Genomic DNA, 27,248 nt, shown 5'->3' with positions numbered 1-27,248 from the left:
AGACAATACAAGTGGATGGGACTGTTTCCACTTGTCAGGATTTCTGAGCGTTTGTCTGTGCAGAAAAAATCTGCACGGGAGAGCCATCAGACTTCGCATACCGCATACCGCTATTCGATTCACATACAATGTATTTAATGGGGAATTCGCATGTGGGTTGGGTATGCAAATTTTCATGCGAATTTTCATGCAAATTCGCATGGAATCCATGGAAAAGCACACAGGCACTGCCATGGTTAAATTCGCATACATCGTCATCCATGCAAATTTGCATGAAAATTCGCATAGAACCGCATGCGAAATTCGCATCCGCATGCAAATTTTTCCAGCGGCGATTCCCACCGCACAAGTGGAAATGGGCCCTTAGTGTTTCTTCCTGTCAGTGCTGCTGGTGCCTGAAGCCAGTGGCTGAAGCGCCTGACCGCACCAGTGCAGACAGAGCAGCCTGGAGCAGCATTTATCCTGCACCCTCATATTTTAGTTTGAGTCGCACTTCCGCAACGCTTTCCCACATTTTACATATGCTCTATTATGAGGCACTATTCTGCTGGTACTGGCTGTGTTAAAGTGGTCTGAAAGCCAGCATTTCTACTTTGCTCTAAAAGATTCCTCACAGCTTGAAAGCTATCCCAGAAAAAAATTCTAGCAGGACATCACTGAATTGATTAAACAAAGCACTTTCTCCTGCTATTCAGCTTCAAATCTGCATCCAAACTGGAGAGAACAGTATCTTTTTTATTTTTTAAACACAAATGTATCAACACTGGAATGTAAACAAACACTCTCTGAGAAACTGTCTCTGCTTCAGGCACACACCGTGTTCAGAATAGCTCATTAGAAGATTTTAATATATAATAAAAAGCAGTTATAATAGAAAAATAATAAAATGCAATGCCAGCTTTCAGGGTAAGAAAACTACACTTTAGAAACTTGTAATTTGTAAACAAACAATATTACTTATGCACAAAAGCAAATATGATAACTGTAGGAGTAATAAAAAGTAGGAAAACACATTTTTATTGAATGGTATGTCGGAGTTTCAGACCACTTTAAAGGCTGCATTTGGGAACCACAGGGTATTATGGCTGTGTTTGGGGACCTAAGCCCTTAGTGGTACACTTTCAGCTTAACCAAATGCGGACCGACGCAGTTTAAATCTACGTCGGGCGGGTGGCGCTGCAGTTCTGACTGGACGTAAACTCTACGTCCCATTCACCGCGCGTTCCCAGCCCGACCCCGCTGCTCTCACCGCTTTCTACCCGCCGCAATGTGCTGCCCTGCCGCCTCTGATGGCAGAGCACTGTGAGCCAGGCAGGAGCCGTTTTCATTGGCTCCTGGCCCTGTCATTACTAATAAGCGAATCCCATTGGCTTACATTGAGTGAAAGGGTCAGGAGCCAATGAAAGCGGCTCCTGACCGGCGCACAGCGCTCTGCCGTCATAGATACGCCAGAGCGGCGTGACCGGTGGGAGCGACGGATTATTGCGGCGATTCGTCGGGATGCGGCGTTTTAGCGTACCAGCAGCCTCTGGTCCTTAACCACTTCTGTACCACGCTATTTTGTGCTGATCTGTGCTGCGTGGGCTCTCCATCCCACAGCACAGATCAGGTTGCAGCCAGGCCGATCAGACTTTCCCCCCCCCCCTTTTTTCCCCACTAGGGGGATGTCCTGCTGGGGGGGTCTGATGGCCGCCGGCTGCTTGCGCTTGCGGGGGGGAGGCTCTTCAAAGCCCCCCTCCGCAGCGCTTCCTGGCCTCCTTCCCCTTCCCTCCCTCTCCCTCCCCCTGTGAGCGGCGCAGGACGGATTCCCGTCCTGCGCCTGATGGGATAGGCTTTAGCCTATCAGAAGCCGGCGATCCTCGGCCAATCAGAGGCCGGGGATCGCCAATCTCCTCTACGGCGCTGCTGCGTAGCAGCGCCGTATAACAATAACAATAATATTTATATAGCGCTTTTCTCCCTGGGGACTCAAAGCGCTGTGACCCTGCATTATGCAGTCTCAAAGGCTAGGGAAAAGAGGTGAGTTTTTAGCCTTTTTTTAAAGCTGTCCAGAGAGGGAGCCTCTCGTACTGATTGTGGAAGTGAGTTCCATAGAGTAGGGGCTGCGTAGGAAAAGGCCCGAGCACCAAATGTTAAGTGTATCCTGGGAATAATCAGCTTCATCTTGTTGGCAGAGCGGAGGGTGCGTGGAGGGGCATAAAGTTCCAATAGATCCGCTATGTATTTGGGTCCCATGTGGTGTAGAGCCTTGAATGTCAGCAGGCAGATCTTAAAATTGATTCTCCATTTTACTGGCAACCAGTGAAGAGTTTGCAGTACTGGGGTGATGTGTGAGCTGCGGGGGGCATTGGCTAGGAGTCTGGCTGCAGCATTCTGTACTAGCTGTAAGGGGCGCAGAACCTTTTCTGTAGATCCGATGAACAGGGCGTTGCAGTAGTCTAGGCGGGAGGATACAAATGCATGAACCAGAGCAGGTAGGTCTTCAGCTGGGATAAGGTGTTTGATTTTCGCTATATTTCTTAGATGGAAGAAGGAAGACTTGACAACAGCTGATATCTGCTGTTTGAGTTTTAGATTTCCATCCAGGATCACCCCAAGGTTTCGCACAGAGTCTTTATACTGTACAGTATCTCCCCCAATTGCTAGTTTGAGGTGGTGAGCGTTTTGAACTTTATCCATCATGTGTGGACCACCTACCACCAACACCTCTGTTTTGTCAGAGTTCAGCCTCAGCCAGCTGGTGTTCATCCAATTTTGTAAATCCACTAGACACGCATTTATGGATGCTGATGGGTCTTGGGTGCCAGGCTTGAAGGACAGATACAGTTGTGTGTCATCTGCATAACAATGGTATCCTAGGCCCAGTGGCGTAGCTACAAACCTCGGGGCCCCGATGCAGACTTTTGATCCGGGCCCCCCCCCCCCCCCTACATTTAATAAGCAAGAGCAGGACCGGATTTACAGTTTAGGAGCCTGTAGGCACAGAATTTCTGGCACCCTAAACCCTGCCCCCAGCACAGGCCACACCCCCAGGTCAACCCCTACCCCCATAAAGTGTACCTTTTATGGCCTACCACCCTTCCCCCTAAGAGCGCTTCTCCCAAGGAGCCCCTGGCCTAGGTAATACCGTCTCCGCCAACAACATCCCCCCCCTTCCCCAGAAAGCATGCCTTTAAAAAAAAAAACACACACACACACACACTGGCACACACACACTTTGGATACACACTCTGGCACACACATACACACACTATGAATACACACTGCCATGGAGATACACACAGACACACACACACATACACTCTGGCACACACATACTGACACTGTGCATGCACACTCTGACACACATATACACACAAACACTGTGGAAACACACACACGCACACAAATACAAACACACACTGTGGATACACACTCTGGTACACACATACACACTGTGGACACACACAGACTCTGGCACACAAATATACACACACACTATGGATACACACTCTGGCACACACACACACTGGGGATACACACTCTGGCACACACATACACACTGTAAATACACACTCTGACACACACACTGACACACAAATACACACACACACACTATGGATACACACTCTGGCACTCAGATATACACACACACACACACACACACACACACACTCACTCTCTCTCTCTGACACACACACACACTGTACACACACTGTACACACACACACACACACACGCACACTGTACACACACACACACACGCACACTGTACACACACACACACTGTACACACATACACACACTCTCTCTCTCTCTCTCTCTCTCTCTCTCTCTCTCTCTCTCTCTCACATACACACAATCTGTCACCATTTTTCCTCCCCCCACCTCCGGACAATCAAGCATCCGAGAAGCAAATACTTTACCACAGGCAGCCTTTGAACTTTCCTTGAGAGGAGGGGGAAGAGCATCCCACACTTTCTTCTCCGCTGGAGCTGCAGCTGCATGAAGCCTGACTGATCCGCTGTCATGCCCGTCCAGCCCAATAGCCCATATAGAAAGCAGCATGCTCTGCCTGGAGGGGCACAGAGACTGAGTAAAGTGTGTGCAAAGCGCCACTCCCCCACTCGCAGGGGCTGTAAATACACTGAGACACGGACGGTGCAGAGCGGGGCAGCATCAAAGTGAGAGTCGGGATGAGTGAGTGATGCAGAAGCCCGACATATAGCAGCAGTCAGCAGAGCCGGTGGCCGCGCTGTCATGCGTGACCACATATTTAGAAGCAGGAAGCAGAGCTTGAGGGAGGCACGCAGGGAGGAGGTGCGGGCCCCTGAGGGCCCCGTCGCACAGGCGACTGCTGCGACCGTGGCCCCTACGCCCGTGCCTAGGCCATAGTTCTGGATTATTTTGCCCAGTGGGAGCATGTAGACTGCAAAGAGTAATGGTGATAGTACAGAACCCTGTGGAACTCCATAGGGAAGTGGCACTGGATTAGAGTAGTGTGTGCCCAGACATACTTGCTGTGTCCTGCCAGATAGGAGGTCTGAAACCACTAAACACCGGGGAAGATCTTCCCCGTGTGTTTACATTTACCCTGCGAGCCGCCGATCGGCTCGCAGGGTGTTCACGGAGACACCCTCCGTGAGCTGACATGTAACGGAATCCACTTCAGGATTCAGGGGCGTATATATGCGTACGCAGAATCCTGAAGTGGTTAAGGGGGCAGAGGCTGCTGGTACCGAAGTGGTTAAGATGGTCAAATATTTGGGTCAGCTTCTATAGAAAGTCAACTTATATTTGAGTATATATAAAATATATTGCAGAATCTCATTGATTCTCTGATTCTGTAAATTATAAATGACCTATATACATTACTTTACTCCCTTCAACTTGCTGAAGAGGTGGTCGCCAATAGTCATGTGACTGCGCTTCCTTCACCAGGGACAAATTATTCTAAAATGTAACTAAACCAAAGGGCAAATCATTTGTGAGTTAATTCATGCAGTCTAATAGCATGTTCACAAGGGCGTCCCACGGCGTCTCGCTAAACTGCTTTTCTGCTAGTGAGCAAAAAAGCACTTGGCAACCTTTAATGGGGTCCTACGTCATTTTTGACACCCGCAGGGGAATCGCGGCGCATAGCAGATCCAGGAAGGAACGAGATGGGGAAAAAAATCAGGATCATGTGCAGCATTTGTAAATGGTACCTGTGCTGTCCAGTTATGTGAATGGACATCGCTTAAAGGACTAGTGCCGCGGCCATTTTTTAATGCTGACATAGCGCCCATGCTAGCAGACTCTTTTTTAAAAAAAAAAAAAAAAAAAAAAGTGTCTTAAAGGGAACCCGAGGTGAAAGTCAGAATCAGAGTCAATCATTTATTTCGCCAATACAATGGGGTTGTACCCGGAATTATTTTTGGCGCATACAGGGATGGCGATGGTACGGTAACAGCATACAGTAGAATATAGAGTTGTCATCATAACATACAGTGGAATACACAATTTTCATCATATACATTACATGTTGCACAATACATTTGATACAGTGGAGAGGACTAGAGGGGTCCATCTGAGTGCTATATTGAGCAGAGCAGCCACAAATTGTGTGGCGCTCTACTGCTTGTCCGCACATTACAGATGCCCCACCGCATGTCTGGAAAGTGCAGGTGAAGAGTGAGAAAAGAAAGAGAGATGAGAGAGACAAGGAGTCCGAGGGTCCCCATGGGTTGAAAGAACGCCAGTCCTAGCCATGCGGCATACCACTGTGGCCGTATCGGCCATATCGGCAAGTTATTAGCCCCAGGCTATTGGCCTGATCTGGTGTGGCTGGTGGAAAAGCAACAGAACCTACTGTTTCTACTGATATAGAGTGATCTGGAGGCTGCCATATTTATTTCCTTGTAAACCATGCTAGTTGCCTGACAGTCCTGTTGATCTTCTGGCATACATAGTGTCTGAGTCAAGACCCTGGAACAAGCCTATGGCTAATCCAGTAAAAACTGAGCCAGAGTACCTGATCTACATATGCTTGTTCAAGGTCTATGGCTGAAAGTATTAGAGACACAGGGTCAAGAGGACTGCCAGGCAACTGGTATTGTTTAAAAGGAAATAAATACGGCAGTCTCCATGTTTATCACCTCAGGTTCCCTTTAACTGGCAGTGCTATCCACTCAAAAACAGAAGTTTGTGTTCTTAAAACAGAAGGCGTTTGCGATTATCCAGGTGGGAGTGAGCTTTGAGGTGTCTCACAGTGCATCACTGCTGAATATGCAAATCATCAAATTGTTTTCCCTGATAACTAAACACACCTTCAGATCCGCTGGAATGCAATGATGTGATGCTTGTTAATATTACAGAGCCAAGCTAATCCAACATGCATACAGACTGTTTTGGTTTGGTTGATCCTCATCAGTGCATGGCATGGATTAATATGGCACTACGGGGTAGGACTTAAAACACTCAGAGCTACAGACTAACCAGCAAGCTCATGGTGAACCAGAATTCCTAGGAGTGTGTAAGTGTCTTTCACCCCCTTACACACTCCTAGGAGTTCTGGTTCACCATGAGCTTGCTGGGCAATCTGTAACTCCGTCCCAGGGCTTTTCAACCCTGTCCTCAAGTACCACCAACCACCAACAGTGCACGTTTTGTGGAAATCCACAGAGGTGGTTAATCAGCTCTGCTGAGACACTAATTACCTCCCCTGTGCATGTTTGTGGTTTTCTGAAAAACCTGCATTGTTGGTGGTACGTGAGGACAGGGTTGGGAAGCCCTGCTCTATACACTCAAGATATCCCATATGTACCGTAGGTTCTAGTATATTAAGCAATGATTTGGCTAGGCTAAGCTTTTCATAACTTTAATTCACTATGAATTGGCTCTTGAAAACATGTATTGGCAATATTAATGGACCCACCATATTTTATATGAAACACATTAATTTAAGTAATGTTTTGTTTACCTCCTTTTGTTAAAACACAGACATTTCTGTAGACCTTAAATATGAAATCCGTGTTCCTCCTTGTATAATTATTAATTTTTAAGAGCCTAAATGTCTGCGAAACATCATCATGGTACAAAAATCCTTATTATTTTACGAGGCACTAGGCTTTCATATCTGTGGTCTTCTGGGTGCTATCAAGTACTGATGCATGTTACTAGAAGTCTGTTCTTTTTTTGTTATTGCTTTAAAAGTCCATGATATTTATACCTGCCGTTAGCTGATAGTGTCTTTCATTTAAAAATGTTTACTATATTAAAGCATAAAATGTCTTTATCCTTGCAGGAATCTGATGGCAAACATCACAGAGCCAGCAAAATTTTGTTTCTAGGAAACATGAAAAAAATTGTATCTACTGGATTATCTTCTCATAACAACAGACAAGTTATCATTTTTGATCAAGTATGTAGAATTTGCTGTTGTAAAGTACATATACATTGTAGCCATGTGTTGTCAGAAAGTAGTTGAGGTTAGCTGTGCCGCCCTAATTTGCCCATGGTTCTAAAGTCTAGTGCAAAGACTGGCCAAGGTTCCAGCAGCTCTGGTCGGCATTGATTAAATTAGTTTGATTCATTAATTCAGAGAAGCTGATTATTGTGTACAAAGTTTGTGCTTCTTGTTAAACATCTTCCTAGATTACTATATACAAAGAACGGTTCACAAGGGGTTTTTTAACGGAACAGCATCAGTCTTTAATTCTTCATAAACAGTATAGCATTTGATTGTAGTCACATAGACAGGATATCCAATCCTAACACCAACAATGCCTGACACGTGTTTCACGGCCAAAGGCCGCTTCCTCAGAGGCAAAGAAGTGCGTACAGTCTGTTAAAAGACACACTGTACGCACTTGTTTGCCTCTGAGGAAGCGGCCTTTGGCCGTGAAACACGTGTCAGGCATTGTTGGTGTTAGAATTGGATATCCTGTCTATGCGACTACAATCAAATGATATACTGTTTATGAAGAATTAAAGACTGATGCTGTTCCGTTAAAAAAAACCTTGTGGACCATTTTTTGTATATACTGATGTTAAGTGGGGTGGAACTGATTGAACAACATTTTACTTGTCTTTGGTAATATCTTCATAGATTACTGCCAGTTGTTGCACTTTCAGTTTGAAAAGATGGAAGTACCTGATGGTGCTAGTGGAAATTTTCTATAAGCAGCTAAATCACCGGGTACAATATGGGGATCCTGATATGTCTGAAATGAGCTGATTGCTCAATGCCTATACAATTTTTGTTGTAATGTATTTGATTATGAGCCGCACCACACCATTAAGGAGCACTTTTTTAGGGCTTTTTTTTTCCCAGTAGAAATCTGACAGAAGTGACAGGTTTTGGACTATTTTTCGCCATAGTGCATTAAAGCAGCATAATGTACAAGTGAATATCTGATCCCAACCTTTACTGGAGTGAAAGAGAAATTTTGACTACTGTTCCACACTAAATATACCTCCTCATAATGACCCTTTACCAAACAAAATGTCCCCATTGGATGAGCTCCGATTGAATGAGTTTCAATCAGATTTCATCTTCTAATTCGTGCAGCTGAGCTGGTGCGGGGCAGGGGTTAAACTTACCCAGCAGCCTTCTTTAACCCGTCCCATGTCTAATGTCTGTCAGACTGTCAGTCTGTGGGAAAATCCAAAGTTCTATATCATTTCAAATAGTCCAAGCTGTTCTAAAGCATCCTACTTACCCTGATTAATTGGGAACAGCTGTTTTAATCAACTCAAAAGGTGAAAAACAGCAGCTCTCTGCAGGTGGTTTGTGGACAGTCATAACTAAGACAAAGGAGCTCAGTGAGGACCTGCGGCTGCGCATTGTGGCTGCTCACGAGGAAATGGCTATAAGGCCATTTCTAAATGTTTTCCAGTTCCAGTGGCTACAGTGCAAAGTATTATTAAAAAATACAAGATGTTCTGCACTGTGGAAAATCTCAGAGGACGTGATCGGAAGCCAAAAGTGATGCCTGTACTGGCCAGGAAGATAGTGAGAGAGGTGAAAAAAAATCCAAGGATCACCAACAAGGCCATCCTGGTGAATCTGAGCTTTGCTGGTGGCAATGTCTCAAGGTAGACAATCCAATGGACACTGCACACTGCTGTGTTCCAAGGATGCAGACCAAGGAGAACTCCACTTCTCCAGATAAGGCACACAAAAGCTTGCTTGGCCTTTGCAAATGCTCATCTGGACAAAGACCAAGACTTCTGATCTGGTCTGTGTTATGGTCAGATGAAACAAAAATTGAATTTTTGGCTCACAATGATGTTTCCTTCATTTGGCATAAAAAAGGAGGAGCCTTTAACCCAAAGAACACCGTCCCCACTGTCAAACATGGTGGTGGGAATCTAATGCTTTGGGAGTATTTTTCAGCCAATGGACCAAGGAACCTAATACAGTAAATGGCACCATGAAAAAGGAGCAATACATGTGGATTCTTAATGACCACATCAGGCAATCTGCAAAGAAACTTGGCCTTGGGCATCAGTGGACTTTTCAGCATGACAATAACTCAAAAAACATAGCAAAGGCGGTGAAGAAATAGTTAGCAGACAACAGGAACATTTTGGAGTTGGCCCAGCCAGAGTTCTGACTTGAATCCAATTGAGAAGCTCATTGCTAACGATGAATAGGCAGAAATAGCTGTGGAGACATGCAAAAAGCTGGCCTGCAATTATAGGAAGCATTTGATTGCTGTAATAGCCAATAAAGGCTTTTCTATTGATTATTGAGAAGGGTATGAATAATTTTGGACTGGACACCTTTTGCTCAAATGTAAATAAAAGCTGAGAACTGTTTTTCCCCCACAATAATGCCTCTTGTACATCGTCTTATCTGTTGGGAGACATCTAGGTAATTTCCTGTCAAAAAAATTACTTGCTGGTTAAATAAAAGTAACTAAGTTAAAATTTGCCAGGGGTATGAATAATTATGGGCAGCATTGTATATATGTGTGGGCATATATGTGTGTGTGTGTGTGTGTGTATGTATGTATGTATGTATATATATATATATATATATATATATATATATATATATATATATATATATATATATATATATATATATATATATATATATATATATATATATTTATTAATTATTACACACACACACCACCGCACCTACTCACACATTTACATAATGGCCTAATGAGCACCATGGAATGTTTATAAAAGCATTTTGTAGTGCAATGTGAAACTTCACAAAAACCTCTTAAGGGCAGCTGTTTGCATTTGCAAGAATTGTAATGTGTGATTTTGAAACTTTGTTTTTTTTTCTTCCTTCTTCATACACTTTTTTTCTAATAGAAAGTGATGCAACGTTTCAAGTCATTAATGGTCTCCAGGCTAAACTGGAGTTATGGTGCACCCAATCATTAGAGTTGCTTGAATATCCCAATGTTTGATTGGCCAGCAGTGTGGCTGAACAGGCTGAAAATCAGCCTTTGAAAGAAACCTTAATCCAAACAGCATCCTCGACAGAATCAGATGGACTGAATGGCAGTCTGCTAATGGCTGCCACCTGTATAACCCTATTAATGAAAAGAGAAGGGTGAAAAGTATGCACTGAAATGCTCATAGGCTTGAAGGAGTATTTATTTATCTTTGTATGTGTCAGAGTAGTGCAACTAAATATTTTGAATTAAAAAAATGTTTGGTTTGGGTCCACTTTAACTGTCATTACATACATTTACTACTTTGTTGGCAGCCATAATTGAATTTTCAGCACCGTACTAGCCTAACCCTATGGGTGGACTTTTATAGTTAAACAAAGTCTCTGATTGGCTGGTTTGTTAACAGAGGAACCACTGACAGGCCAGGACATCCTGGACAATAAGTGGCTTAGCCATGAGTAAGGCAGTCAAGTGCTGTTTTTGTGAAGGCCAACAGCTAGGCTTAAATGAATTAGAAAAGTAGAGAAATCATGCTGTATATCTACAACTTTGTTTAGTGGATCTAAAAAAACCTCTTTAGGGCCTGAGCATACTTGTGCGCTTCTGTGCATTTTTAACCACTTAGCAACTTCTGCCACGCTTTTCTACGTCCTTGTTTACAAACATCTCTAAACACATGTAAATATTTGGTTGTTTTCGATTTTTAGAAAACTGAGTACGTATAGCACCATCTTGTGGCCAAAAAGTAAAACTACTTCCAGATACACCATTATTCAATTACCATAGAAAAATGTAATACATTTTCATTGTTTTTGAAACTCCTTCACCCCTAACCCAAAATTAAAATATTATCGCCATACTTTGTACTAGGGACACAATTTAAACATTGTAATAACCGGGACAAATGGGCAAATAAAATGTGTCTGTTTTATCTAAAATAGCACATTTTATTTTTAAACTACAATGGCTGAAAGCTGAGAAATTGTGATTGTTTTCATTTTTTTCTTCTTCTTCCCTGTCAAATGCATATAAAATAATATAATTCTTAGCAAAAAGTACTGCCCAATGAAAGCCTAGTTTTTCCCGCAAAAAATAATATATAGATCATTTCAGTGTGGTAATTAGTGATAAAGTTATTACTGAATGTATGGGAAGAGCTTTTGAAGGGGAAAAAACCTGTGGTAGAGAAGTGGTTAAGCACCGCATATTGGTCTGTAACACTGATGTTCTGTTGAAAAATGAATAGAAGCACAAAATTGTGCTCAGGACCTGAGGACTTTTTTTTAGGACCTTATCACATTATCTCAATATTGTAAGTATTTCAACAAGCTCCTGTGTCATCCTGGACAATCAGTAGCTTAGCTGTAAGTAAGGCAGCCAATCAAACGATTTGTTTGTTACTGAAGGTAATCACCCAGACTTAAAAGCATATGAGTAGCTCAATGACTGCATCATGACTGCTGGAAAATTAATAAAGAAGAATGCTGGCGATCTTTCTGATTGCAGCAGTCTCCATAAAAGCCACAATATACCACTCTTGTAATACTAAGTGTAATACATTTTATAATAATTTTAACTTGTCCATGCTGAGTGGAGTGGTGAAGGAATGGGGCCATTCACAACTTCCATGCAGAAAATGTGTTAAATAATTGTATTAAGGCTAGTTATACACCAGGAAGTTGCGTTTAGGGGACGTTATAGGGCACATAACGTGCCCCTAACGCAACGCCTGGTGCTCTTTGATGTGGACGTCAGAGTGAGCCACGTTGTGCAGCTCACTCTGGCTGCCGTGATGCGTACTCTTGGACGCATGCGGCATCACGTGGTCCCGCCCGGCCAATCGCCGCACAGAGCGGCAGCTCCAGGAAGTAAACACTGCACGTCACTGAGTGCAGTGAATATTAATTAGCCATGTGCCCGGCCGCTCTCCCCTCCTCCCCAACATGACTGAGCATGTGCAAGCAGTCTAACGCGGCTTAGCCGCGGAGAACGCACAGCATGCAGCACTTTGCTGCGTTACAATGTAACGCAACGTGGGCAGTGTGAACAGCCCACTTGTGCTACATTGCTGTGCGTTGGGGGAGCGTTACAGGCTGCACTAACGTGCACCTGTAATGTCCCTGTGTGCAAGAAGCCTAAATAAACATCACTAGGGGAGTACAGAGATCTCTTGGTAATTAATATTTTATTTGAAATTTGTGTTTTATCAATCTGACATCAGTGCTGTTCAGAAATGTTGCTAGTTTGCCCCCACATGACAATAAATTCAACCTCCTTAACCCATCTAATATCTGTTCTTGTCTTTAGTAGTAACTCTGTGGCTAGAGATAGATGGTCAATGCAAATTATTCCAATTTGCATGCAAATTGCATGCAGCTTGGAACTGGAACCGCTTCCTGCTGTTTTTGATTACAATGTGTGTTTATTTTGTATTAAATTTGTATAAATAATCCTTCCTTATCACCATACTAAAAAGAATGAGAAATAACAACATAGTTAAGTTAATGATGGAAGTTTACTAAAGAGTTCAACTAAAAACCTTAGGAGCCAGAGCTTTCTGTCTTGCTGACGCTACCCTGTAGAATGCCTTGCCAAACTTAACTAAGACTGCTCCAACCCTGGACATATCTAAATCAAAACAGAAAAGCCACCTGTTTAGTCTGGCTTTCATGATCACATAACTTTTTCCCTTATACACATCACTATGTACTGATCTGAGACAAGCTTATGTGCTTTTGGTCCTATGGGAGAAAAGTGCTTTACGAATGTTTTGTTGTTGTTGTAAAGACAATGGTCACACTCGGGCATATGTGGACCCCATAGTAAGTATTAAGTAACATCAGGCTACAATGTCTGTTTGAAATAAAAAAAAAAAAATCAATCGCTTTTTTTTGACTTGCAAACATATTCCAAAATGCAAATGGAGGAGCGCTAGGCACTGATCCACATAAACAGGCTGCACTCACATGTTCAGTGGAATGGCTGGATGCGCAGGTGGGTGGGTGCTTCAGGAAGTCAGGCAGCTAGCAACCTTTTCATGTCCTGCCTGATGCTACTAGCTGCCTGTCTTTCCAAAGCACCTACCCCTCTGCACATCTAGCCTATCCATTGAAAATGTGACTGCCTACTTTCCTACAAATATAAGCACGTTTTGCAACCTATTTGGTAGAATCTGTGCCCATATTTCCTCTATTTGCACTTATGTTCATCACAAACTACTTATATTCAGGGAATGTTTGCTTGGAATGTGTTGAAAATACATTTTATATATAAGGTGATAAATAGAAAAAGTGAGAAATCATGTCATAAATTCTGTGAATTAGCAACTATATTTGTTAAATGTAACTAAAAAAAAAGTCCTTATCAAATGATCTCCATATTGTGTTTGCAGAAGGTGTGTTACAGATAGTCCTGTGTAACAGAAGGCTTTGGCTGTTGATCACGTGAAGAATTTTTGTTTGTGTAACCCCATTGATGATCAAAAATTTGCAGAATGGGCAAATTCTAGTTTGACAGGAATGGGAACTATGCAGGGATAAAGCTGTCCATTTTCATAGCTAATCAGGTTAATCCAGTCAGGTTCATTTGCTTTGCAGCAGATTATTAATGAGTTAATTAATTAGCAATTCAGTGTAATTGGTCCACGCAAATTTCCAGATCCATACCAGCAAAATTTCAATTATTTTTGATACTACGCGTTTTTACATGTGGGGAACTCTGCAGTGTTAACGGGGCTGTAATAGCCATGCAGCAGGCATTTCCAGAAGGGAGTCCGCAAAGGCCCTGTCCATATTCTTCTCACTTAAAACTTTCATAAGTAACATTTTCATATGTTTCTAACATGTCTTCCCCATCATACAAACAAAGTACCCTGACACCATAATAATCAGAATGATGGTAAGCGCTATTGCTGGATTCTGCTGTCCAGGTCATCTGAAGTACAGTACTTTTGAGGTTCCATATTGTACACATGAGCCCTCTAGTGGCTTTCTTCATGTATGTCAAGGAACATATACTGTTGAGTTTACAAGCGTGCCAGGAGTGCTAATTTCCAGTTCAGGCATTCTGATGCTCATATGGAATCTGCAAATATACAGTATGTGGTATTAGTCTACACACTGATGTTTAAAGGTAACAACACTACAGTGTGTAATGTACCGGTATATAGTTAATTGTCCAGTGACCTATTTAAATCACAAGTCAAAATGACAGTGGTGCTTTAGATGTACTTACAGTTTTGGAACAAGATCTAATTAATAATAAATGAGGTGATATTGCTATCCTGCCTTTTGAAATTCTAGTTGTCAAGGTGGAAATGTGAATTAGCCCCTTCATAGACAAGGCTGATCTGTGCAGTTATGATGAAGCCTCTCCAAAACTTGCGCTCCATTCGGCGGACCGAACTTAATAGATCCGTTCGAACAGAGCAATGTGAACAGATCCCACTGATGATGGCGCAGTACCGTCTTGATGACGACCTGGCGAGGTCGGCTGCACCAGCGGAGAAGACCGAGAGCCACTGGAGCGGCGGCGAGGGCACAGGACTGCTGCCGCGGGCTGGAGGAAGCCCCAGATAAGTGGATCTTTTTTTTTTTTTTTTTTTTTAGGAGCTTGGACAATCACTTTAAAGAGAATCTGTATTGTTAAAATCGCACAAAAGTAAACATACCAGTGCGTTAGGGGACATCTCCTATTACCCTCTGTCACAATTTCGCCGCTCCTCGCCGCATTAAAAGTGGTTAAAAACAGTTTTAAAAAGTTTGTTTATAAACAAACAAAATGGCCACCAAAACAGGAAGTAGGTTGATGTACTGTATGTCCACACATAGAAAATACAACCATACACAAGCAGGCTGTATACAGCCTTCCTTTTGAATCTCAAGAGATCATTTGTGTGTTTCTTTCTCCCTGCAGTTCTCATGCACTGAAGTTTCAGGCTGCTCTTTTTTCTCCTGCAAACAGCTTTGCCCTTGTCTGTAATTCTTCAGTATGTGAAAGCCCAGCCAGTTCAGAGGACGATTTATCCAGCTTGTAAAAGATAAGAGAGAAGAGAGAATCTGCCATAATCTAAATAACACACAGGCAGTGTGCAGAGAGAGGCCTGGAGGGGGGAGATTCATCACAGAACCACAACACTGAAGAACTTGGCAGCCTTCCAGACACAGGCTGACAAGTCTGACAGGGGAAAGATACATTGATTTATTACAGAGACAGTGATAGTATAAAGTGCTGCAGTAAGCCAGAACACATTAGAATAGCTTTTGGAACTTGTAGGATGATAAAAAACAGGATGCAATTTTTGTTACGGAGTCTCTTTAAGCTGTTACTTTGTATCATTGTTGATAGCAATGCTGTGGTATGTGCTGGGTTTCCAAAATGTTATTTCTTGTTGTCACCTCTGTGCAGAGAATGTCAGTACCCACTGAGTATGGAGTACTGGATTAGTGATTTCCGTGTAAACTGTGTGGATCACATGCCAGTAGCTTAACAGTGCTAAGATCAGTAATGCAAGCATTTTGCATTATTGATTAGAGCCTCATTTTAAAACTTTACAAGTATGCATAACTAAAACTGTTTATAGCCTGTAATAATTCTTAAAGTTTATAAAGCCCTGTTGGCTACAGACGTGCAGATTCTCTGACCTCCTAAATATAGATTTATTGGAAAGATATATAAATCACGATTTTAATTTGCATGTTAGAAATAATCACTGTTTGAATGTGTTTTGACACCATAGAATGACCTCTCAGTGCCTTTACATGTTGAAGAGTTGGACGGTTCCTCAGGTCTGCTTTTCCCCTTTTTTGACAATGACACAAATATGATCTATTTAGTGGGAAAGGTGAGTGTTTCTGTGTTTACACAATTCATTTAGTGAGGGAGTGAAATCTGACATTGTTAAAGTGATCGTAATAAATTGCTTTATCCTGCAGGGAGAAGGGAGCATTCGATATTATGAAGTAGCTCCTCAAAAGCCATATTTACAATACTTGAATGAATACCGTTCTACCTTACCTCAAAAAGGAATCGGTAAGTTTTGCATTCGGACAGTGCAATACTGAGGAGTCTATGATTTTATGGTCTTGGTCAGCTCATCCATTCCTTTGGCTTACAATATCACCCCTATGCTGATGATACCTAAATCTTCCTTTTGGCTCCTGACTTGGATACTCTAACAGCTCAAGCAATCTCCTCCTTCCTTCCCATTTTCTAAAACTCAATATGGAAAAGACTGAAATGGTAATCTCACCTCACAATTCAACGCTATTTCATCACTATTTATGTTGATGGCACTTCAATAATGCCTGTCCCACAAGCTCGCTGCCTAGGTGTAATATACTGCACTTGAGTCTCTCATTCAAACCACACATTGACAAACTATCCTCCCCTTGTAACTTCCACCTAAAAAAAATCTCCTTCATCCACTCTTTTCTCAGGACACAACTAAACTTCTGGTGCATGCCCTGATTATTTCACGACTAGATTATTCCAGCTCTCTGCTCTGTGGCCTCCCAGCTAACCATTTTACCCCGCTACAGCCCATCATAAACTTTGTTGCACGACTCATCCACTTCTCCTCCTGCTTCTCCAGCCCTACCCCCCTCTGTCAAACCCTTCACTGGCTGCCAGTTTCACAAAGGATACAATTTAAAATCCTGACTCTCGCCTACAAAGGTCTTTATATCCAACACGTAATCTCCGCTCTACTAACCATATGCTCCTGTCATCCCCTCTGGTCTCCTCTTCTCACTCCTGCTTACAAGACTTCTCCGTTCCTCTCCCCTCTTCCGGAATACCCTGCCTCACCACATCCGCCACTCACCCACACTAAGGCCTCGTTCACATCCATTATTGCAGATGGCATGCAATCGGACCACAATGCGTACGATTGCTTGCCATCTGCGCTGCTGATCTCATTCATTACAGTTAATGGGTCGGAGCTGCAATTTCAAAAAATGCATGCAGCAGTGTGATTGCACATCGCATTGCTGTGCAGCGCATATGATAACAGTAGAATTGCTGTCTATGCCTATGTCATCTTGTGTGTCGCACACTATGCTGAAGTGCGCACAGCAGCGCATATATTGGAAATGAGGCCTTACTCGGTTCAACCTAAAAACGCACCTCTTTAGGCAAGCATACTCTCCTACTTAGGACACTTTGGCTGCTGACCACAACTTTTCACCATCTCACACACAGCTTTTCTTCACCTACTGTTCTGTCCCTAATGGTGGACATAGACGGGTCGATCCGGCGGCCGATTAGATGCCGGATCGACTCCAGCCGCGTCCCCGCTCGTCTGTGCGGATCGAGTGCCGCTTGTCCCCGCCGGTGGTCCTTATCAGCCGCTCGATTCCCTGCCATTGTCCACCGGCGGGAATCGAGCGGGCGCGGGTCGAGCGGCTTGATCGGGCCAGCTGAATATTGTCAGCTGGCCGATACACGGTACAGAAACGTACCGTGTATCCCCAGCATTAAACCTTTCGGCCGGGACTCTCATTCCCTTTTGTCTCACAATGCTGTGTAATGTGTGTGCTTCTCTCCCACCTGTAGTCTATTTGTTCAAGACAAGACAAATAACATTTATAGTGCGCTTTTCTCCTGGTGGACTCAAAACGATTGAGCTGCAGCCACAAAGGCATGCTCCGTAGGCAATAGCAGTGTTAGGTAGTCTAGCCCAAGGACTCCTTACTGAAAAAGTGCTGGCTTACAGAACAGGAAGAGTCGCAATTCACACCTAGGTAGTCTGTATCAGGCAGAGTCCTTAACCACTTCCCGACCGCCTAACGCACAGTGGCGGCCGGGAAGTGGAGCCCTGAAGGACCGGCTCACCCACAGAGGCGGCGGTCCTTCTAAGGGCATGGGCGGAGCGATCGCGTCATCCGTGACGCGATCCTCCGCCGGCGCCTGTCACCGCTCGCCCGCCGCAACATCCCGCCGGCTATACGGAAGGGATGTTAACCCCGCGATCGCCGCATACAAAGTGTATAATACACTTTGTAATGTTTACAAAGTGTATTATACAGGCTGCCTCCTGCCCTGGTGGTCCCAGTGTCCGAGGGACCACCAGGGCAGGCTGCAGCCACCCTAGTCTGCACCCAAGCACACTGATTTCTCCCCCCCCTGCCCCAGATCGCCCACAGCACCCATCAGACCCCCCCCCTGCCCACCCCCCAGACCCCTGTTTGCACCCAATCACCCCCCTAATCACCCATCAATCACTCCCTGTCACTATCTGTCAACGCTATTTTTTTTTTATCCCCCCCCCCCCCCCTGCTCCCTGCCCCCTCCTGATCACCCCCCATCCCTCAGATTCTCCCCAGACCCCCCCCCCCCAGACCACCACCACCCCTGTTTACTGTATGCATCTATCCCCCTGATCACCTGTCAATCACCCGTCAATCACCCGTCAATCACCCCCTGTCACTGCCACCCATCAATCAGCCCCTAACCTGCCCCTTGCGGGCAATCTGATCACCCCCCCCACACCAATAGATCGCCCACAGATCCGACATCAGATCACCTCCCAAATCCATTGTTTACATCTATTCTCTCCTCTAAACACCCACTAATTACCCATCAATCACCCATCAATCACCCCCTATCACCCGCTATCATCACCTGTCACTGTTACCTATCAGATCAGACCCTAATCTGCCCCTTGCGGGCACCCAATCACCCGCCCACACGCTCAGATTGCCCTCAGACCCCCCCCCCCCCTTATCAATTCGCCAGTGCATTAATTACATCTGTCCTTCCCTGTAATAACCCACTGATCACCTGTCAATCACCTGCCAATCACCCATCAATCACCCCCTGTCACCCCCTGTCACTGCCACCCATCAATCAGCCCCTAACCTGCCCCTTGCGGGCAATCTGATCACCCACCCACACCATTAGATCGCCCGCAAACCCGCCGTCAGATTACCTCCCAAATGTATCGTTTACATCTGTTATCTTCTCTAAACACCCACTAATTACCCATCAATCACCCCCTATCACCACCTGTCACTGTTACCTATCAGATCAGACCCTAATCTGCCCCTTGCGGGCACCCAATCACCCGCCCAAACGCTCAGATTGCCCTCAGACCCCCCCCCCCCCTTATCAATTCGTCAGTGCATTAATTACATCTGTCCTTCCCTGTAATAACCCACTGATCACCTGTCAATCACCTGCCAATCACCTATCACCCATCAATCACCCCCTGTCACTGCCACCCAACAATCAGCCCCTAACCTGCCCCTTGCGGGCAATCTGATCACCCACCCACACCAATAGATCGCCCGCAGATCCGACATCAGATCACCACCCAAGCGCAGCGTTTACATCTATTCTCTCCTCTAAACACCCACTAATTACCCATCAATCACCCCCTATCACCACCTGTCACTGTTACCCATCAGATCAGACCCTAATCTGCCCCTTGCGGGCACCCAATCACCCGCCTACACGCTCAGATTGCCCTCAGACCCCCCCTTATCAATTTGCCAGTGCAATATTTACATCTGTCCTTCCCTGTAATAACCCACTGATCACCTGTCAATCACCTGCCAATCACCTATCACCCATCAATCACCCCCTGTCACTGCCACCCATCAATCACCCCCTGTCACTGCCACCCATCAATCACCCGCTGTCACTGCCACCCATCAATCAGCCCCTAACCTGCCCCTTGCGGGCAAACTGATCACCCACTCACACCAATAGATCGCCCGCAGATCCGACATCAGATCACCACCCAAGCGCAGTGTTTCCATCTATTCTCTACCCTAAACACCCACTAATTACCCATCAATCACCCCCTGTCACTACTACCTATCAGAGTAGACCCCTATCTGCCCCTAGGGCACTCAATCACCCGCCCACACCCTCAGAATGCCCTCAGACCCCAGCCCTGATCACCTCGCCAGTGCATTGCTTGCATCTATTCCCCCCTCTAATCACACCTTGAGACACCCATCAATCACCTCCTGTCACCCCCTAGCACACCTACCCATCAGATCAGGCCCCAATTTGCCCCGCGTGGGCTCCTGATCACTCGGCCAAACCCTCAGATCCGCCCTCAGACCCCCTTCCGATCACCTCCCCAGTGCATTGATTGCATCTATTTTCCCCTCTAACCACCCCCTGAGACACCCATCAATCACCTCCTGTCACCCCCCTAGCACTCCTATCCATCAGATCAGGCCCAATACAACCTGTCATCTAAAAGGCCACCCTGCTTATGACCGGTTCCACAAAATTCGCCCCCTCATAGACCACCTGTCATCAAAATTTGCAGATGCTTATACCCCTGAACAGTCATTTTGAGACATTTGGTTTCCAGACTACTCACGGTTTTGGGCCTGTAAAATGCCAGGGCGGTATAGGAACCCCACAAGTGACCCCATTTTAGAAAAAAAGACACCCCAAGGTATTCTGTTAGGTGTATGACGAGTTCATAGAAGATTTTATTTTTTGTCAAAAGTTAGCGGAAATTAATTTTTATTGGTTTTTTTTCACAAAGTGTCATTTTTCACTAACTTGTGACAAAAAATAAAATCTTCTATGAACTCGCCATACACCTAACGGAATACCTTGGGGTGTCTTCTTTCTAAAATGGGGTCACTTGTGGGGTTCCTATACTGCCCTGGCATTTTAGGGGCCCTAAACTGCGAGGAGTAGTCTAGAAAACAAATGCTTCAAAATGATCTGTGAATAGGACGTTGGGCCCCTTAGCGCACCTAGGCTGCAAAAAATTGTCACACGTGGTACCGCCGTACTCAGGTAAAGTAGTATAATGTGTTTTGGGGTGTATTTTTACACATACCCATGCTGGGTGGGAGAAATTTCTATGTAAATGGACAATTGTGTGTAAAAAAATCAAACAATTGTCATTTACAGAGATATTTCTCCCACTTAGCATGGGTATGTGTAAAAATACACCCCAAAACGCATTATACTACTTCTCCTGAGTACGGCGGTACCACATGTGTGGCACTTTTTTACACCCTAAGTACGCTAAGGGGCCCAAAGTCCAATGAGTACCTTTAGGATTTCACAGGTCATTTTGCGACATTTGGTTTCAAGACTACTCCTCACGGTTTAGGGCCCCTAAAATGCCAGGGCAGTATAGGAACCCCACAAATGACCCCATTTTAGAAAGAAGACACCCCAAGGTATTCCGTTAGTAGTATGGCGAGTTCATAGAAGATTTTATTTTTTGTCACAAGTTAGCGGAAATTGATTTTAATTGTGTTTTTTCACAAAGTGTCATTTTCCGCTAACTTTTGACAAAAAATAAAATCTTCTATGAACTCACCATACTCCTAACGGAATACCTTGGGGTGTCTTCTTTCTAAAATGGGGTCATTTGTGGGGTTCCTATACTGCCCTGGCATTTTAGGGGCCCTAAACCGTGAGGAGTAGTCTTGAAACGAAATTTCTCAAAATGACCTGTGAAATCCTAAAGGTACTCATTGGACTTTGGGCCCTTTAGCGCAGTTAGGGTGCAAAAAAGTGCCACACATGTGGTATCGCCGTACTCAGGAGAAGTAGTATAATGTGTTTTGGGGTGTATTTTTACACATACCCATGCTGAGTGGGAGAAAGATCTCTGTAAATGGACAATTGTGTGTAAAAAAAATTAACAAATTGTCATTTACAGAGATATTTCTCCCACCCAGCATGGGTATGTGTAAAAATACACCCCAAAACACATTATACTACTTCTCCTGAGTATGGCAATACCACATGTGTGGCACTTTTTTGCAGCCTAACTGCGCTAAGGGGTCCAAAGTCCAATGAGCACCTTTAGGCTTTACAGGGGTGCTTACAATTTAGCACCCCCCAAAATGTCAGGACAGTAAACACACCCCACAAATGACCCCATTTTGGAAAGTAGACCCTTCAAGGTATTCAGAGAGGGGCATGGTGAGTCCGTGGCAGATTTCATTTTTTTTTTTTGTCGCAAGTTAGAAGAAATGGAAACTTTTTTTTTTTTTCTCACAAAGTGTCATTTTCCGCTTACTTGTGACAAAAAATAATATCTTCTATGAACTCACTATGCCTCTCAGTGAATACTTTGGGATGTCTTCTTTCCAAAATGGGGTCATTTGGGGGGTATTTATACTATCCTGGAATTCTAGCCCCTCATGAAACATGACGGGGGGTCAGAAAAGTCAGAGATGCTTGAAAATGGGAAAATTCACTTTTTGCACCATAGTTTGTAAACGCTATAACTTTTACCCAAACCAATAAATATACACTGAATGGGTTTTTTTTAATCAAAAACATGTTTGTCCACATTTTTCACGCTGCATGTATACAGAAATTTTACTTTATTTGAAAAATGTCAGCACAGAAAGTTAAAAAAATCATTTTTTTGCCAAAATTCATGTCTTTTTTGATGAATATAATAAAAAGTAAAAATCGCAGGAGCAATCAAATAGCACCAAAAGAAAGCTTTATTAGTGACAAGAAAAGGAGCCAAAATTCATTTAGGTGGTAGGTTGTATGAGCGAGCAATAAACCGTGAAAGCTGCAGTGGTCTGAATGGAAAAAAAGTGGCCGGTCCTTAAGGGGTAGAAAGCCCTAGGTCCTCAAGTGGTTAACTTTTCAGCCGTTGTTATAACTTATTGTATTTATGAAGCGCCAACATATTATGCATAAGTACATATCATGGGTTAACATACAAGGTAGGATATACAAGGAACTCACAACAAAACAAGATCATGCAGTAGTTTGGTGTCTTTGTTCAAAATGGTCTGTTCTAGTCCGCTAGAGGGGTGTCCGACAGTGAGATTGCATAATCAAGCTGGAAAAACACTAGGAAGAAGGGCCCTGCCAGAGGCATACTATCTAAAGAGTGGGGGTAGAGTCTGTTGAGAGGGTGCCCAATAGAACATATTATGATACTGATGAGGGGTGGTAGGCAAGCATGAAAAGTTGTCTTGAGAGCTCGTTTGAAGAGACTCGAGTCTCATGGCTGTTGGGAGTGATGCATAAGATACTGGCAGATTAGCTGGTAGTCAGGAGGGCAGGTTGCACTGTGTCTTCACGGGACATGCCAACGCTTTTTTCTTTTCTGGTCACCTAACTATAAGCAAACTTCTGCTCCAATGCAGAGGTTGATGTATGATCAGATGATTGGGCAGGGATTGCTCCCTATACACCTATGCCAGCATGCCCAACCTGCAAAATCTGCTTTTTAAAATAAATACTGTACAAAGAGTGCTAAAGCTGCATAGAATGCAACGTTACCCTTAATGGCCACTATGTTGAGTTTGACAATGTCTTGCTTTAAGAGCTGCAAATGTTTATTCTAATTGAGGATATTTGGTAACTTTGATTTGTACGGCAGCATTTACAATTATTAATGTATTTGAGTTTCCTGACACACAACAAATTTGTTAAAACGTATGCATCCATATACAGTGCATTACACATGGAAACACACACCTTGTCTGAAAGCATGAAGCATGCAGTCAGTTGTTGTTATGCAAAACATGGTCGATGTGAACAAACCCACTGGTTAAACTGGGCTGCCAGCTCTAATATGTTTCTGCATTGCAAAAAGATCATACAATTTAGAAGGCATGGCAGACAGAGAGCTGGTGAAATATATTCCGCAAACTGTTGGTTTGTTTATGGTAATGCCTGTGGATGTGTGAAAGGCCCCCCTGACACACCAAATAGTGCTTTGCGGGTCGTTTTCATTTTTGAAAAAAATGCTTCCATTGACTTGCATTAAAATCAAGTTTACAAGTTTGGGACAAATTGCTATCGCTGCAATTTTGCCTAGATTTTAATGCAAGTCAATGGAAGCAGTTTTACGAAAACTACCTGCAAAACACTATTTGGTGTGTCAGGGGCCTAATACAGTTAACTTGAAAAAAAGCAGATTGTGAAGACTGAAACAATTGCCTAGAAAATTGTGGTTTATGAGGCACATAAATATAAACCTTTTCTTATTACCGTATTATGTCAACATATGGATGTGAATTTAGTAAATGTATTGATCATGGTTATTTTATTTGTAAAATATTTTCCAGGTGCTTTGCCAAAGAGGGGACTTGATGTATCCTGCTGTGAAGTGTTCAGGTTTTACAGACTGATCACTGTAAAAGGACTTATTGAGCCGGTTTCCATGATTGTGCCTAGACGGGTAAGAGAATATTTGTATTCTCCATATCTTACAGAAGAAACTAGAGGAGTCCTACAACATTATGGAGCCAAATTGTGACCGTTCTGGGCACCTTCTTAAAGTTTGTACAGGTTTCTACCAAAGCTCACCAACTACTTGTTAGCAATCACTCATGCTGGAAAACCATACCTGATTTCTATTGTTTCTATTCTACGTTCCTGCTGGAGTTTGCTTGCTCCTACTCATCCCCACCCCCACCTCTCCACAGAGTAGATGTTTTTACAAGAAAAGGTCACCCCAACCAATCTAGTATGATCATTTCAGACAACCATTATTGAAAGTGTGTGTTAAGCTTTAGCCTAGAGGCTTATAGCAGTATGAACACCACATAATATACCTGATCAATAAAAGCTTTTGAGGTACCACACGAACCGCAAAAAGTCGTACAAGGGTATAATAGATGCACCACTTGTTTCATTGGATTAAGTCCTGTATATTCATAAAAACTGTCTATTATACAGACACAAAATATCAATATAATTTATTAAACATAAAAAGTGGGAGCCCAGATCAATTGTCTTGAACTGAGCTCTGTTGCACACCTCAACAGGGAGTCTTTGCTTGTCCCCACACCTGCTCGTGTGTATTGACTGAGGTGGGGTGCAGCTATCCCTATGAGTGTGTGTACTCACAAAGATATGTATACTGAGTTTATAAAGACGCCTGATTTGGGCTGCATTGCTGTTGTATGTGTGTTTGTTTGACTTGATGGGATTCTTTTTGGGTTTTTTCATATGTTTATACTGTAATCTGTTGTACTCCTGACGAAGCCCCAATTGGGTGAAACATGTAGAGGTTTCATACACTTTATGTAGTGCGCCCGCTGTTTCTCACATTGTCTCACTAGTACAAGTGCAGCAGTTTGTTTAGGAGTAAATGGAGGAGAGAGGAACTGCGTGATATTCTGCAGTGGTACAGACACTATGCAGATTTGTCACACTTGACCAGGCTCCCCCCTTTCTGAATGCTTTGACTTCTCCAAGAGAAGGCACCAGAGTTGAACATAAGGGGTGACACGAATGTTTGTTTGCAGTTAGGCATGTATATAAACTCAGTATACATGTCTTTGTGAGTACACACGCTCCTAGGGATAGCAGCACTACACCTCAGCCAATACATATTAAGCAGGTGGGAGGACAAGCAAAGGCCCCATTTTAAGGTGTGCAAGGGAGGTCACTTAAAGACGACTGATGTGGTGTCCCACTGTTTTTATATTTAATAAATTATATTGATATTTTGTGTCTGTATAATAGAAAGTTTTATCTACATAAAGGGCTTAGTCTAGTGGAACAAGAATTGCAATAAAAGAAGTTATTCAGAGGCATTGCTGTCATGTATTGAATGTTGACATTGGCATTATGAACAATCCAAGTGGTATGTTCTAACACTATTTACCACTGTACACATGTTCTACGAATGAAAAAAGTAAAAAAAAAAATACTATGTCAACACCGTGGTATTTTTGGGCTTGCATGATCCCATAACATTTGAAAAAAAGGAAGGGGCTACATTTACAACACACCTCCCAGTAACTGCCATGTGTCTTCTTTACTCTATGGTGCCCTTCTGTTCTGCTGTGTTGCGCGGGGGTCTCTTAAATCTGCCATTTTCTAAGTTATAACAGTTAAAAGCCTTACACCTGGTGCACTCAATCAGTATTTTTGGCGACTGTATTTGAAAAGAGGACTGTACAGATACGCTGCTCATCTGCCAGCCTAGCAATGTTTACTTCGCTTTGGTGGGGGGATCCTGAGAGGCACCACACTTCAGGAATTATCCTGCCGTCTATAAATTGAGTGACACAAACAGTTACTATCAGATCGGTAGTCCAGAAGTCAGCACCCTTTTGAAAGGGAAGGACCAATGCTGTATACAGCCATAATATACAGGTGCCTAAGGGGCTCTGAGTGGAGTCTTTAAAGCTAAAGAGCCAGCAAGTTGTTATAACTTTTTACCAGAAGAGTATCCATGTAATGTTTAATTTTATCTGTATAGTTTTTTTAATCTGAGTGTAGGGACAGTACAGTGTCACATTTTTTTTTCTGTAAAATCCTCAAAAGTAGGCAAAAGCAACGGTCTTTGGATACGTTTTCTTGTTAGTCACTTAAAAAAGGTTGGGGTGGGCCAACAGATAGAAGTGATTCGGTTAGTTATAGTGAAGATCTTTTTTACATTTTTACTTTATACAGTACTTTGCATTAAATATTTGTCCATAAATGGTTTTGGATTGTGGAACAAATCTTCTGAGTAATTTAATTCTTATGGGGAAATTTGCTTTGATATAAGAGTGCTTTGGATTACAAACCTGTTTCCGGAACAAATTATGTTCCCAAACCAAGGTTCTACTGTACTAATAATAATAGTTTGCTAATAACTTTTTTCATCTGTGCAAAAAACTCTGATTTCCTTTTGATAATACATGATTTAGTGCAGTAATCGGGTATTCTGACCTCCAATGCGCTACTTACCATATATATTTCTGCTGTCTTGTCTATATTGTATCTTCCAGTCAGATTCTTACCAGGAGGACATCTACCCAATGACAGCTGGAATGAAGCCAGCCCTCACCGCACATGAATGGCTGAGTGGAATTAATAAAGGTCAGACTGGGATATCTTGAATGACTGGTTGTTATCTCAACATTAGCATTTCTTGCTCTAGTCTTTAAGCGGCTGTGA

At 43.4% G+C, this 27,248-nt stretch overlaps 1 protein-coding gene across 1 annotated transcript in view; it reads left to right on the top strand.

Annotated features, from left to right (window-relative positions):
* Window positions 1-27,248, top strand: part of CORO2A (coronin 2A) — a 213,097-nt gene that overhangs the window by 166,340 nt on the left and 19,509 nt on the right. The window contains exons 6-10 of the mRNA XM_068271342.1: window positions 7,265-7,381; window positions 16,120-16,224; window positions 16,316-16,412; window positions 24,419-24,531; window positions 27,080-27,170. Coding sequence (XP_068127443.1) covers window positions 7,265-7,381; window positions 16,120-16,224; window positions 16,316-16,412; window positions 24,419-24,531; window positions 27,080-27,170 — 523 coding nt within the window. The remainder of the gene's footprint in view (window positions 1-7,264; window positions 7,382-16,119; window positions 16,225-16,315; window positions 16,413-24,418; window positions 24,532-27,079; window positions 27,171-27,248) is intronic.

The sequence above is a fragment of the Hyperolius riggenbachi genome, chromosome 1 (assembly GCF_040937935.1).
Source record: "Hyperolius riggenbachi isolate aHypRig1 chromosome 1, aHypRig1.pri, whole genome shotgun sequence".
Lineage (NCBI taxonomy): Eukaryota > Metazoa > Chordata > Amphibia > Anura > Hyperoliidae > Hyperolius > Hyperolius riggenbachi.
The sequence above is the reverse complement of the archived record's forward strand: the minus strand, read 5'-3'. Positions and strand labels throughout refer to the sequence as shown.